The sequence below is a fragment of the Lontra canadensis genome, unplaced genomic scaffold (assembly GCF_010015895.1).
Source record: "Lontra canadensis isolate GAN:19392208 unplaced genomic scaffold, GSC_riverotter_1.0 scaffold19, whole genome shotgun sequence".
NCBI classification, from domain to species: domain Eukaryota; kingdom Metazoa; phylum Chordata; class Mammalia; order Carnivora; family Mustelidae; genus Lontra; species Lontra canadensis.
Genome location: NW_022631013.1, coordinates 10,335,034 through 10,347,155, shown reverse-complemented (window position 1 = coordinate 10,347,155; position 12,122 = coordinate 10,335,034). Strand labels below are relative to the sequence as shown.

Below are 12,122 nucleotides of genomic sequence, written 5' to 3'. Positions count from 1 at the left end.
GTCTCCATGACAGCCCTGAAAAAGCCTATATTCAGACATCCTTGCTGCCCTTTCTTACCCAAGAGTCTAAAACATAATTTTGGAGGGTTTCATGACTAAGAAATTTCAAATTACAGAGCAAAGCTGTTTCTCTGTCCCTCCGGAAATGAGGTGGGGTGTTCTGGAATCTCTAGTATTTTTGCACCCATCTGGTCCCCAGAGCAGGGGTATGACGGGGCACGTTCCCCAACCTACAGCATGGGCATTTCTAAAGGTGTCACCACGGGGTGTGCGTTGCGGGGGGGAGATCAAAGGGGGCACTGCAAAATACCGAGGTCCCCAACCTCAGATACTACCGGTCTGTTCCTGTGGGAACCGACAACTTGGGCCTCTGGCTGGTGGAACTAGGCCCCTTCCTTGGGGTCCTTGATTGGATCCACCCTGTACTGAGCCTCTGCGATTCTTCCAGAACTCCGCCACCCTTTTTCTATATGAGAGAACTTTTTCCATATGGGAAACTTTTTCCGCATAAAGAGCTTAATGAGAGCATTATGCAAAGATGGCCTCCACCTGCCCAAATCTGGAGGGAAAGGAATCCCAAGAGCCAGCCCTGCCCCCTTTACCCTGACGCTCGCTCGCTCCTCATACACATCCCAAATTTAGCCTAGAGGTGCGAGAACCCCAACACTCTACAACTGCTCCTTTCTCCAGAACTACATTTCCCAGAAGACCTAGTAAAGAGCCCCGCCAGCATGCGGTGACCACGGCCCAGCCGGGGCGGACCTGAAGGCAGAGGGCGGAGGCAGGAGAAACCCTGCTGGTGGTGGGTCAGAGTTGTTCCGAGGTGGGCACAGAACATTGGGAGAAGATGGGGGCGAAGGGGTTGGACCTCAAGTCCGCGCGACAATGTGGGAGGAGGGCTCGAGCGCCAGGGGCGGGGCTGGACGCCAAGGCCCGAAGCGAGACCGAACGACCGGGGCGTGGCCGAACAGCAAGAGGGCGGGTCCCGAGGAGGGCCTCAGCTGTCCCCAGCTAAGCAGCGCCCCGCGCAGCGCCGTGGCAGCTGAACTCCCGCTAGCTTGGAGGGAATCTTCGGGAGCCTCCCTTCGCCCCCACTTCTGGGGTCACTGCCGTGAGTGAGCCCAGGGGGAGGACCTTGGGGGGTTGCTGAGGAAACACACTTCCTGAACTTTCGCTCCTACTGAATGAGTAGGGGGTAACGAGCCTGGACACCTGGGCACCTCCTCAAGCCGCGGTTCCCAGCGGGCCGCCGGCCCTTTGACCTCAGTCTGTCCCTTTGGATATTGTAGCTGTAGAGCTGGGGTGGGGGTGGAGTATTCCAGGCTGTAGGCGCAGTCACTTGATCCCCTCCGATCCCGTCCTTGGGGAGGGCAGGAAGATGGGCTGGATCGAGTTGCCTTTGACATTTCCCCCCTCCCTGGAATTATGTTCTACAAACGACTCAGTTTGGCATGGCCTCCCCGTTTTGGGGCCGGGCCGGGCCCTCCCCTTCAGATCGGGCTAGAGCCTGGCAGCCAAGACCGAGCTTGAGTGTCAAGTGGGGAAAGGTTTGGCTAGGGCAGACCCCACCTGCCGGCATTAGCCTGTGGTTAGCCAGATGACGGAGCCGGCAGATTACAGGGGTCTCTCGCGCTGTTAACACGGGAATCACAGTTCCTCCTCCACAGCCCCAGTACGAGATGCCATTAAAATTGCCCTTTTTCCACCCCAAGGAGCCTTTCTGGAGCAAGCAGCAGCACCAGCCCTTGAGAAGATAGGCTTCACTATGCACACATCCACCTACCTGATGGGGCGCCTGTCCCACCCTCTGACCCACAGAGCTCCTTTCCTGTGCTGCATTCAGACTGCCAGTCAGACCATTATCTCTCATCTCCTAAAAGTTGTGCTGCAGAGAGTTAAGCTGGGATTTCAGATTTAGGCAACCTTGCCACCTAGGAACTTCAAACAGGTTCCTTTTTCTGTCTGGACAAGTTTCTTCATCTGTAGACTAGGCACTATAGCTATGCCTCTTGGTCAGTATTATTGTTAGCGTTGGATGCTGTGGTGGCACAGGGAGACCAGCGCCAAGGCCTGCATGGAATGGGTTTCCAGGACTGTGAGGCCCTGTCCTTCAACAAAAAACCTTGGAATCCTAGAACATTAAGATTCTCAGAACCTACTGGAAATGGCTTTTGAGGTCATCTTGGTGGCCTCTCCATGCCTCCAGTGTCATGAGATGAGCTGACTTAGCATGAAAGTTTCGAGGATGAGGTGTTCTCTGTCCTCTTCAGATATGGACCCTTTCCCCTTATTCCCTCAGTGCCCCGAATGGAGCCTTATTTGTCCTGAATGAGTGAATGAATGAATGTAAATGTATGGCAAGTCTGGCCTGGGCCACCTAAGGCCTTCTTTGGGTTCTGCTTAGCTTGAGGGCATCAGCTAAAAGCTTGTGTGCATTCTGCAGGAGGGCTTTTCTAACCTGTACCCTGGTTTCTAACCTGTACACTGGTAGGGGATGCAATAGAGGAATGGAAGGAATGAGAGGCAGGGAGTAAGAGGCTGTTCCAGACAGCTGTTCCAGCTGGAACTGACCAGCTTAGAGATTTAGAGAGAAGGAGCACAGAGAATGAAGCCCTGAGACAAAATTGTAGTGAGCTGTATATTGACATCTGGGATCAAAATTCTGGTCTGCACCTGTCATTCTTTTTTTCTTTTAAGATGTTTTATTTCTTTATTGGAGAGAGAGAGAGATCATGAGTGGAGGGGATGGGAAGAGTGAGAAGCAGACTCCCTGCTGAGCAGGGAGCCCAATGTGGGACTCAATCTCAAGACCCTGGGATCATGACCTGAGCCGAAGGTCGGGTCGCTTAACCAGCTGAGCCACCCAGGCACACTGCACCTGTCATTCTTGATGATAGTCTCTTCATGGGAGAGGTGGGGGAGGTGAGAACCCTGAGAGTTCTGGCATCTCCTTGGAAGTAGCTGAGGACTTAGAGACAGACACTGGCATCTGGGAGGAGGCTAATTACTGTTTGCCAGTCTCCCTCTCTCCTTCCTCCCAGTTGGAACAGATGGGCAGCTGCCTGGCTGGCACCATGTATATCTGTGTGTACACCTGGCTGGTGCTATTTCTTTGTTGAACTCTGCCCTGAGTGCTGAGATATGGTCCTTGGCCTTGGGCAGCAGATTAGGACACATACCTCCTCCCCGCAAATCTATGGATTTTTTGCAGTCCTATGTTTAACATACAGTATATGAGGGTCTATGTGTGCAGTAGGGGGTGTCCACTCCTTGGAGAGCTGATAGGTGGGGGAGAGACATTGGCTCAGTGTGGGTAGGTGAAAGTTCCTAGAGCAGATGGCTGAAGGATTTAGGTTAGGGAAAGAATAAGCTTGGTGGTCATAGGATAGGCCTGGTCGTAAATGAAAATCAGAAAGGCAGATGAGACCACATCATGCCTTGACCCTCAATTGCAAAGCTTATACTTCTGAACTTAAACCTAGGGATCATTAGCAGCTCTCTAAAGTAAGAGATATTGTCTCATAAGTGCTTTAAAAAGATTGCCATAGTTGCTGTGAGCAGAAGGCACTGGGGCAAAAGAAAGTGGAAGCAGGGAGGCCTATTGGGGAAGTACTGCAGTGATACATGGGAGAAATGACAGTGCCCAAAGTAGGGCAGGGGCAGAGGAGAGTGGCTGTGTAGTGGAGACAAAGCCAAGAGGTAGCCAGCCAACAAATGTGTTGCCAAAAGGAGAGCAGGAAGGTTGGCAGAGAAATGGACTTGGTGATCAATTGCTGAGAACAGGGTGGAATTTGGGAGCAGAAAGTGATCTGAGAAGTCACCATGGCCCCCATGCTAAACTTTTTATCCCAGCCCTAATGAACAAACCCAACCCTGCCTCTCTCCAAACCAGGCCCATGACTGCATCTGGCTTTGGGTATCTTCTCTAATCTCCAGATTTAATCTGGCTTTTGACTAAAGATTAAATTCCATGCCTAAGATGTTCCCCCTTCCTCTCTCCTCTCCCCCTGCAGGGGCAGGAAAACCAGCCCACTGCCCTGTTAAAGATCTTAAAGAGCTGGTTGGATTATCTGCCCTCTCCCACCAATTGCCTTCTCCAGACCCCTTGCCTGCTCCTCAGCCTGAACTGGCCCAGGCATGATCCACCTGGCTAATTCTGTGATTCTAGACAGCTCCCTGACCCTGTCTGGGTTGTTTCTCCACCAGGAAAATGAGGATGCATGCCATCTGCCTCCTCCATTCAGAGTCCTAATTTTGGCAAAAGCTCATGCTCATGAGGAAGAGTGGTTTAGACACAAATAGATGGTCCTGGTAAGGGTCAAGCCTTTATGCCCAGACCTTACATCCCAGTAATATAACCTTCCCAAAATATACACCTCTTTCTGATGCAGCAAAGGGAAATACTACGGAATGAGAAACCTCAGTTCTACATCTCTCTTCCCCTTTCAGAATCAGGCAGTCCAGGTTCAGATGTGCTTTGTCAGGTGGTTCCACTGCCCACTCCTTCCCTAACTGGGGACTGATGCCCCAGAACCCTCAGGAGAAGAGCAACGCCTACCCCCGCCGCCGCCCTGGGAGCCACGTGGACCATAAGAGCTCCAAGGCCATCACAGCCGCAGCGATGTACACCTTCTTGCCTGATAACTTCTCGCCCACCAAGCCCAAGCCCTCCAAAGAGCTGAAACCACTACTAGGCTCCGCGGTACTGGGGTTGCTGCTGGTGTTGGCTGCAGTGGTGGCCTGGTGCTATTACAGCGCCTCTCTACGCAAAGCAGAGCGCCTGCGCGCCGAGCTGCTGGACCTCAACCGAGGCGGCTTCTCAATCCGTAACCAGAAGGGCGAGCAGGTCTTCCGCCTGGCCTTCCGCTCAGGTGCGCTGGACCTCGACTCCTGCAGCCGCGACGGCGCAGTCCTCGGTTGTTCTCGCACGGCCGATGGGCGCCCCCTGCACTTCTTCATCCAGACTGTGAGGCCCAAGGATACAGTCATGTGCTACCGCGTGCGCTGGGAGGAGGCGGCGCCAGGGCGCGAGGTGGAACACGCTATGTTTCTGGGCGATGCCGCTGCTCACTGGTACGGCGGTGCTGAGATGAGGACCCAGCACTGGCCCATCCGCCTAGAGGGCCAGCAAGAGCCGCAGCCTTTTGTCACCAGCGACGTCTACTCCTCTGACGCCGCATTCGGAGGCATCCTCGAGCGCTACTGGCTGTCATCGCGTGCAGCTGCCATTAAGGTCAACGACTCAGTGCCCTTCCACCTGGGCTGGAACAGCACCGAGCGCTCGCTGCGGCTGCAGGCACGCTACCACAACACGCCCTACAAGCCACCTGCTGGCCGCCCTGCCGCACCGGAGCTCAGCTACCGTGTGTGCGTCGGCTCTGACGTCACTTCCATCCACAAATACATGGTGCGGCGCTATTTCAACAAGCCCTCGAGAGTGCCGGCCCCTGAGGCCTTCCGGGACCCCATCTGGTCCACGTGGGTGCTGTACGGGCGTGCCGTGGACCAGGACAAAGTGCAGCGTTTCGCCCAGCAGATCCGCCAGCACCGATTCAACAGCAGCCACTTGGAAATAGACGACATGTACACACCTGCCTATGGAGACTTCGACTTCGACGAGGCCAAGTTCCCCAATGCCAGCGACATGTTCCGCCGTCTGCGTGATGCCGGCTTTCGCGTCACGCTCTGGGTTCACCCATTTGTCAACTACAACTCCTCCTGCTTTGGTGAGGGAGTGGAACGCGAGCTGTTTGTGCGCGAACCCACCGGGCGGCTGCCCGCGCTTGTGCGCTGGTGGAATGGCATCGGCGCGGTGCTCGACTTCACACGCCCAGAGGCTCGAGACTGGTTCCAGGGGCACCTGCGGCGGCTGCGCTCGCGCTATGCTGTGGCCTCCTTCAAGTTTGACGCAGGCGAAGTCAGCTATTTGCCGCGGGACTTCAGCACCTACAGGCCGCTGTCCGACCCCAGTGTATGGAGCCGACGCTACACCGAAATGGCGCTGCCCTTCTTCTCTCTGGCGGAGGTCCGCGTGGGCTACCAGTCACAGAACATCTCATGCTTCTTCCGCCTAGTGGACCGCGACTCTGTGTGGGGCTATGATCTGGGGCTGCGCTCGCTCATCCCTGCCGTGCTCACCGTCAGCATGCTGGGCTACCCGTTCATCCTGCCTGATATGGTGGGCGGCAACGCAGTGTCTGAGCGCACAGCCGGCGGTGGCGAAGTGCCAGAGCGCGAGCTCTACGTGCGCTGGCTGGAGGTGGCCGCCTTCATGCCCGCCATGCAGTTCTCGGTCCCACCCTGGCAATATGATGCTGAAGTGGTGGCCATCGCCCACAAGTTTGCCGCCCTGAGGGCCTCGCTTGTCGCGCCGCTCTTGCTGGAGCTGGCTGGTGAGGTCACTGACACAGGAGACCCCATCGTGCGTCCGCTCTGGTGGATTGCGCCCGGTGATGAGACGGCGCACCGCATCGACTCGCAGTTTCTTATCGGAGACACACTGCTGGTGGCGCCAGTCCTGGAGCCGGGCAAGCAGGAGCGAGACGTCTACCTGCCTGCCGGCAAGTGGCGCAGCTACAAAGGCGAGCTTTTTGACAAAACCCCAGTGCTGCTCACCGATTACCCGGTCGACCTGGACGAGGTCGCCTACTTCATCTGGGCATCCTGACCCAGCCCAGGACCTAGGAACCCCACAGCCCTAGCCCCTGCCTTCATGCAGGCCTTGAGCCCTCCATCACAACCACACCGTGTATCCCCAGGAAGTCCCCACCTCTGTACCACCCACCAAGCAGGTGCTGACAGAAATGTGCTCCAGCCAGCCCCAGGGGACAGGTGAGGGGGCGCTGAAGCAACTTCCCATTCTAAGGCTCAATCCTAAAGACCTTTTTCCCTCCACACTCACTCCACTCTGCAGAAACCTATTTCCTGAGGTGAAAGAGAATCCAGAAGGAAAATATCAGCTCTCTTCCTGCTACACATGATTGTGTTTTAAAAGCACAAAAAGAAACTTTACCCTCCATCCTGGCCTGAATGGCCATCTTTGCCTTTCTGAGGTGGGGACCTGATCCCATTTAAAGTCCCAAAATAGCCCCCTGCTACACTTAGAAGGGCACATTCTTGATGTTGGAAGACAAGCCCAGAGTTCCCAGCAGTGACCTGAAGTGTGGCTGACCTGGTCCCACCCCAGCTAGGGAGATGGGATGGAGGTGTTTGGGCAGCAGACAAAGAGGAAGGCGATCCCATCCCAGAGGACAGGAAGACTGGGCAGAGCACAGAGCCATCATTGTTGTCCCTCGTTTGTGAAGAGACTCCTAACACTGTACTTAACCCATTTATGTAAACACATGGGCTCAGCCCTGGGCCAGGGCCATGGCCTACCAGCCAGACTTGCAAGGCCATGCAAGGCCAGACTTTATGCCTTAACTCAAGAAACTGTGTGTGTGTGTGTGTGTGTGTGTGTGTGTGTGTGAGAGAGAGAGAGAGAGAGAGACAGAGAGAGAGACAGAGAGAGACAGAGACAGGCACCATGTTTTCCTGAATCTGTGGAATAAACACAACACTTTTGAAGCTGGATAAGCCTGGAAAGAGGGGGCAGGGAGCAAATTAGAGGTTTTGATTGTTGAGCTGGCCCCCTCCTGGTTGATGTCCCTGGGACTATAGTAGGAAATAAACAGCCCTTTCAAGATCTCTCAGCTGCTTCACTCCCTGCATACATGGCAGGAGTGTGGCCTAAAAGGGAGCACTGTTCTTGTGGTGGTGGTGGTGTGCTTCCGCACAGGAGCTCCACAGGCACGTCAGCACCTGTAAATACCCATACAGGGTAAGCTCTTTCATTTCAGCCATTTTCTCTTTCTAAGAAGAGCAGCCCCAGCCAGAGTGAGTTGTTCCTGCCTTCGCAGCTGAGTCTGAGGAAGAGATGGCTTGCCAAAGTGGGGAGGTGGGAAACAGGGCAGGGCTCAGCTTCCCTCAACCCCTAAAGAATGCATCCTTTTGCCCACTCCTCCACCCCCTCTCTTTGCCCTACGTGAAGAATGCCTAATGAAAGTTCTGGGCTCTTTCAGAGGTCCATGTTGACTCCTGATTCTACCACTCTCATATGTAAGCTGTGTGATTTTAAGCAAGCCACTTAACCTTGTTGAGCCTCAGTTTCCTCATATGTAAAATGGTGATGATAATGCCTACCTCCCAGGTTGTTGTGGGAATTAGAAGCACTGATGTATGTAAAGGGCCTGGCACGAGTAGGTGCTCAATAAAAGGTAGCTATTATCCTGTTATGCTGTTTCTTGGCGGGGTTTGCACAAAAATAACAAGGATTTTTCCAGGCCCTAGCTCGTCGCCCAACTGGCTTCCTCTGGGCCTGCCTGTGACAAATTTTTCCCAAACTTTGGTATATAACATCCAGCTGAGCTCTAAGTTTGTGACCCAAGGGACACTGTGGTCCAGGAAAAAGGCAAGAGGAGAGCTGTCTGAAGATGAGATGTCAGGAGCCAGGATTCCTGGGTCTCCAGGAGACGGTGAGTAAATGAATTAGCTTCCTTCTCCTTTTTGTAAGAGCATCCACCAATCAGTACTCAGTAATGAACCTCCTGGGGCTCTGGCACCCACCCATAGGCTCTGAAGTGACTATAGAGGCAGAACACCGAGGCTGGGCCCTGAGAGGTTCCCTAAGTGGCTGGAGAGCATAACTCTTACTTGAATGGCCCTCCAGCTTTCTGTGCAAGCTGAAGCCAGTTTAACCAATCTCTTGAGCTTTGGTTTCTGCATGTTTATTTTTACTTTTTTTTTCTTTTTTTGAGGGAGAGAGAGAAAGAAGAGGAGGGGCAGAGGGAGAGGGAGAGATAATCTTTTTTTTTTTTTTAATTTATTTATTTGACAGGCAGAGATCACAAGCAGGCAGAGAGGCAGGCAGAGAGAGAGGGAGAAGCAGGCTCCCCGCCAAGCAGAGAGCCCAACGCAGGGCTCAATCCCAGGACCCTGGGATCATGACCTGAGCCGAAGGCAGAGGTTTTAACCCACCTAGCCACCCAGGCGCCCCGGAGAGAGAGAATCTTAAGCAAGTTCCATGCCCAGCACAGATCCTAACGTGGGGCTCCATCCCACAACCCTAAGATCATGACCTGAGCTGAAATCAGGTGTAGAGGCTTCACCGACTGAGCCACCCAGGCACCCCAGTTTCTTAATCTTTTGAATGGAATTTCTAGGATTCATTGAGATGTGCCTGCAAAAAAATTTTATGCAAAAATTGTATGTAAAAAAAATTTTATGCAAAAACGGGCAGACAGTAAGTGCTCAATAAGTGGTAACTCCTGAATTTGGGGAGAGAGGGGGAGGTGAGGGAACTGGGCTGGAAGCAATATCTCGCCTATTCTGGCCCCTTCCAGACTTGTCCAGCACCCCATCTCTGCCCCATCCTCTTGTGCATTCCAAATTTATGTCTCCCTGCACAACTGAATGGGAGGACTGTCTGTATTCCATGGGACTTCCAGCACCCCTGTATGATCAGGATTTCTCATTTGTCTCTCCTGTACTACTGGGCTGGTTGATGGGGACTGATATGTGGGAATGGGAACTCCTCCAGAGGTAATGGAGAGGCTCAGGAAATCTGGACTGGGGCCTAATGCCCCCATTCTGTGACCCTATGTACCCTGAGAGTCTACTTTAGTCTCCCTTCTAATACCATATGAATCAGCTGAACCCTACCCATGCCCTCTAAGCCCAAGATGTGAGTTTTCTGAGCGTCTTTGCCCTGTTCCTCAAGATTTGGGTAAAATGTCTCTCACCCTGGGTGGCTCCAGAGCAAGTCTTCTGCTGGTTCCCTCACCAAGTTTCTGGTTGCTTTTCCCCTCCTCAGGTCCAAGGCTAATGGTGACCTCTTCATTCCCTTACCAATTCTAGACTGGACCATGGCAATGCCCTCCTAACCTTTTCAATTCTTGGACCCTTCAATCTAATCCACATAGAAGCTCAGGAAATCTTTCTGAAATTCAATCAAATCACTTAGGAAAATATCTAAGCTCTGATGTTCAAGGCCTCTAATATCTGAATACTTTTCATACCTCTGTTTCTGTTTTACTCACACACACATACTTATGAGTATATTTTGAAAAGCATTTGAAGAACTACTACCTTCTGTTCTGGGAACAGCTGCATGGCCCATCCCTGCAAGGCCAGGCCTGCCTGGACAGGGTGTGTCCACAGTGGCAACTGGGTGATTTCCTTTCCTGCCATTGTCCAACTCAGTGGGACTTCTGCTGACGCCCTCCCTTCTCTGGCACACACTCCAGCTTCCAAGGAAGAACCTGGTTTTTATCTTAAGGCTGGTTATTTACTTCATCATGACCAAGAATCTTTCCAGCAGCTTGAGGGGAAGGGAGAATCTTTTTTAAAAAATTTTTAATGTACTTTACCGTTTTAATGGATTACAGGGGAAAACAGAGGCTGACCTTTTTTTATATTGAGATATAATTGATATAACATTGTATTAGTTTCAGGTGTACAGTGTAATGATTGGATATTTCTATGTATTGCAAAGTGATCATCATAGTAAGCCCAGTTAACATCCATCACTATACATACTTACCAAAAAAAAATATTTTTCTTGCAATGAAAACATTCAAGATCTACTCTCCTGGCTACGTACAAATACGCAATAGTTTTATTAACAATAACCACCATGCTGTACATTACATCCCCATAACTTAATAATTTTATAATTGGAAATTTGTACCTTTTGAATCCTTCACCCATCAGGGTATGGGAGAATTCATGGCTTTAAGTGGCAAGCCCTGAGCTTGGCTGGGGTTGGGCTTGGATGAGGAATGGGAAAAGACAGAAGAGGGGGTCCTGTCCCTGAGAATTCCCAGTCTGACGAACAGGAAGAGATTGAGCCTCTGTACTCTGTATCCTTATGCTGTTTTTCTCTCCTTTGCCCCCTTCTCCCAGCAAGACATGAATTGGGAGGGGAAAAGAAAGGGAGGGGAGTAAACGTGGAGTAAGGCACAGAGCTGATCTCACTGGGTACCTATAGCACAACCTGGAGGGGGCAGCAGCGGGCCTGACACAGCCCTCCTCTAGAAGGGAAGGGACAGGTTAGGCCACAATCTGGACCAATAGAGATGTAAGCCTCTGCTCCTCAAACATGGGGGCCCCACTTGGTGGGGGTCTCATACCTGCACAAGTATTTCAGTTGAAATTCTACCATCAAAACTACCATTATAACTTCATTCTTTGGGTCTTCGATTCAGCAAAGAAGTGCATACTATGGGAGTGTCAGGTAGTGTGTCTGGGAGTCAAGAGGGCATTTTAGTTTTCCAGAGCACACCCTGGTGAAGATAAGTCTGGTAAACACTTCTTCACCCTCGGGTGGTGGAGGCGGCACTGGGGAAAACAAGTGGAGCTCTAAGAGGAGCCTTTTCAGGTGTAGGTGGGGAAGTAGGATGGTATTTATAGCCCGGGAGGTGATTAGGGAAGGCTTCCAGGAGGACATGCTCTGGAGCTTGGAGGGCCTGGGATTGAAGGGAAACTGTGGTCTCGGTCCCGCATCTCTGGGTGAGCCGGCCAGAAGCAAGGTGGCTGTGCTGCCAGAGCCCAGTCAGCTGGCACGTCCGGTTCAGTTCCACTTTCCTGCCTCACCCACCTCCCGCAACAGGCCCTGGTCCCACCTGGCTGGGAGTCCTTCCTGCAGAGACGAGACAAATGTAATTTATGGGGCTCCCCTCACCAAGGTAACTGTGTTTTATTTTATTTATTTTTTATTTTTAAAAAGACTTTATTTATTTGACACAGAGAGAGAGACAGCAAGAGAGGGAACACAAGCATGGGGGAGGTGGTAGGGGGTAGGAGAGGGAGAAGCTGACTCCCTGCTGAGCAGGGAGCGTGATGAGGGCTGGATCCCAGGACCCTTGGATCACGACCTGAGCCAAAGGCAGACGCTTAATGACTGAGCCACCCAGGTGCCCCTATTTTTTTTTTTAAGGTTTTATTTATTCGACACCGAGAGTACAAATAGGGGGAGCAGCAGGCTCCTCTCTGAGTGGGGAGCCTGATATGGGGCTTGACCTCAGGACCCTGGGATCATGACCGAGCCGAAGGCAGATGCATAACCAACTGAGCCACCCATGCAC

The 12,122-nt window shown here is 52.4% G+C and overlaps 1 protein-coding gene across 2 annotated transcripts; it reads left to right on the top strand.

Moving 5' to 3' along the window:
- The first annotated feature begins 772 nt into the window (after positions 1 to 772).
- Positions 773 to 7,422, top strand: MYORG (myogenesis regulating glycosidase (putative)). Of its 2 annotated transcripts, none has more exons than XM_032860404.1 (2): positions 773 to 823; positions 4,450 to 7,422. In XM_032860404.1, exon 2 carries the CDS (start codon positions 4,523 to 4,525, stop codon positions 6,665 to 6,667), a length of 2,145 nt encoding a protein of 714 aa, XP_032716295.1. In that variant the 5' UTR covers positions 773 to 823; positions 4,450 to 4,522; the 3' UTR covers positions 6,668 to 7,422. The 2 variants fall into 2 exon arrangements, with proteins under 2 accessions (XP_032716295.1, XP_032716294.1); XM_032860403.1 differs by lacking the exon at positions 773 to 823 and adding an exon at positions 907 to 1,111.
- The last annotated feature ends 4,700 nt before the right edge of the window (positions 7,423 to 12,122 follow it).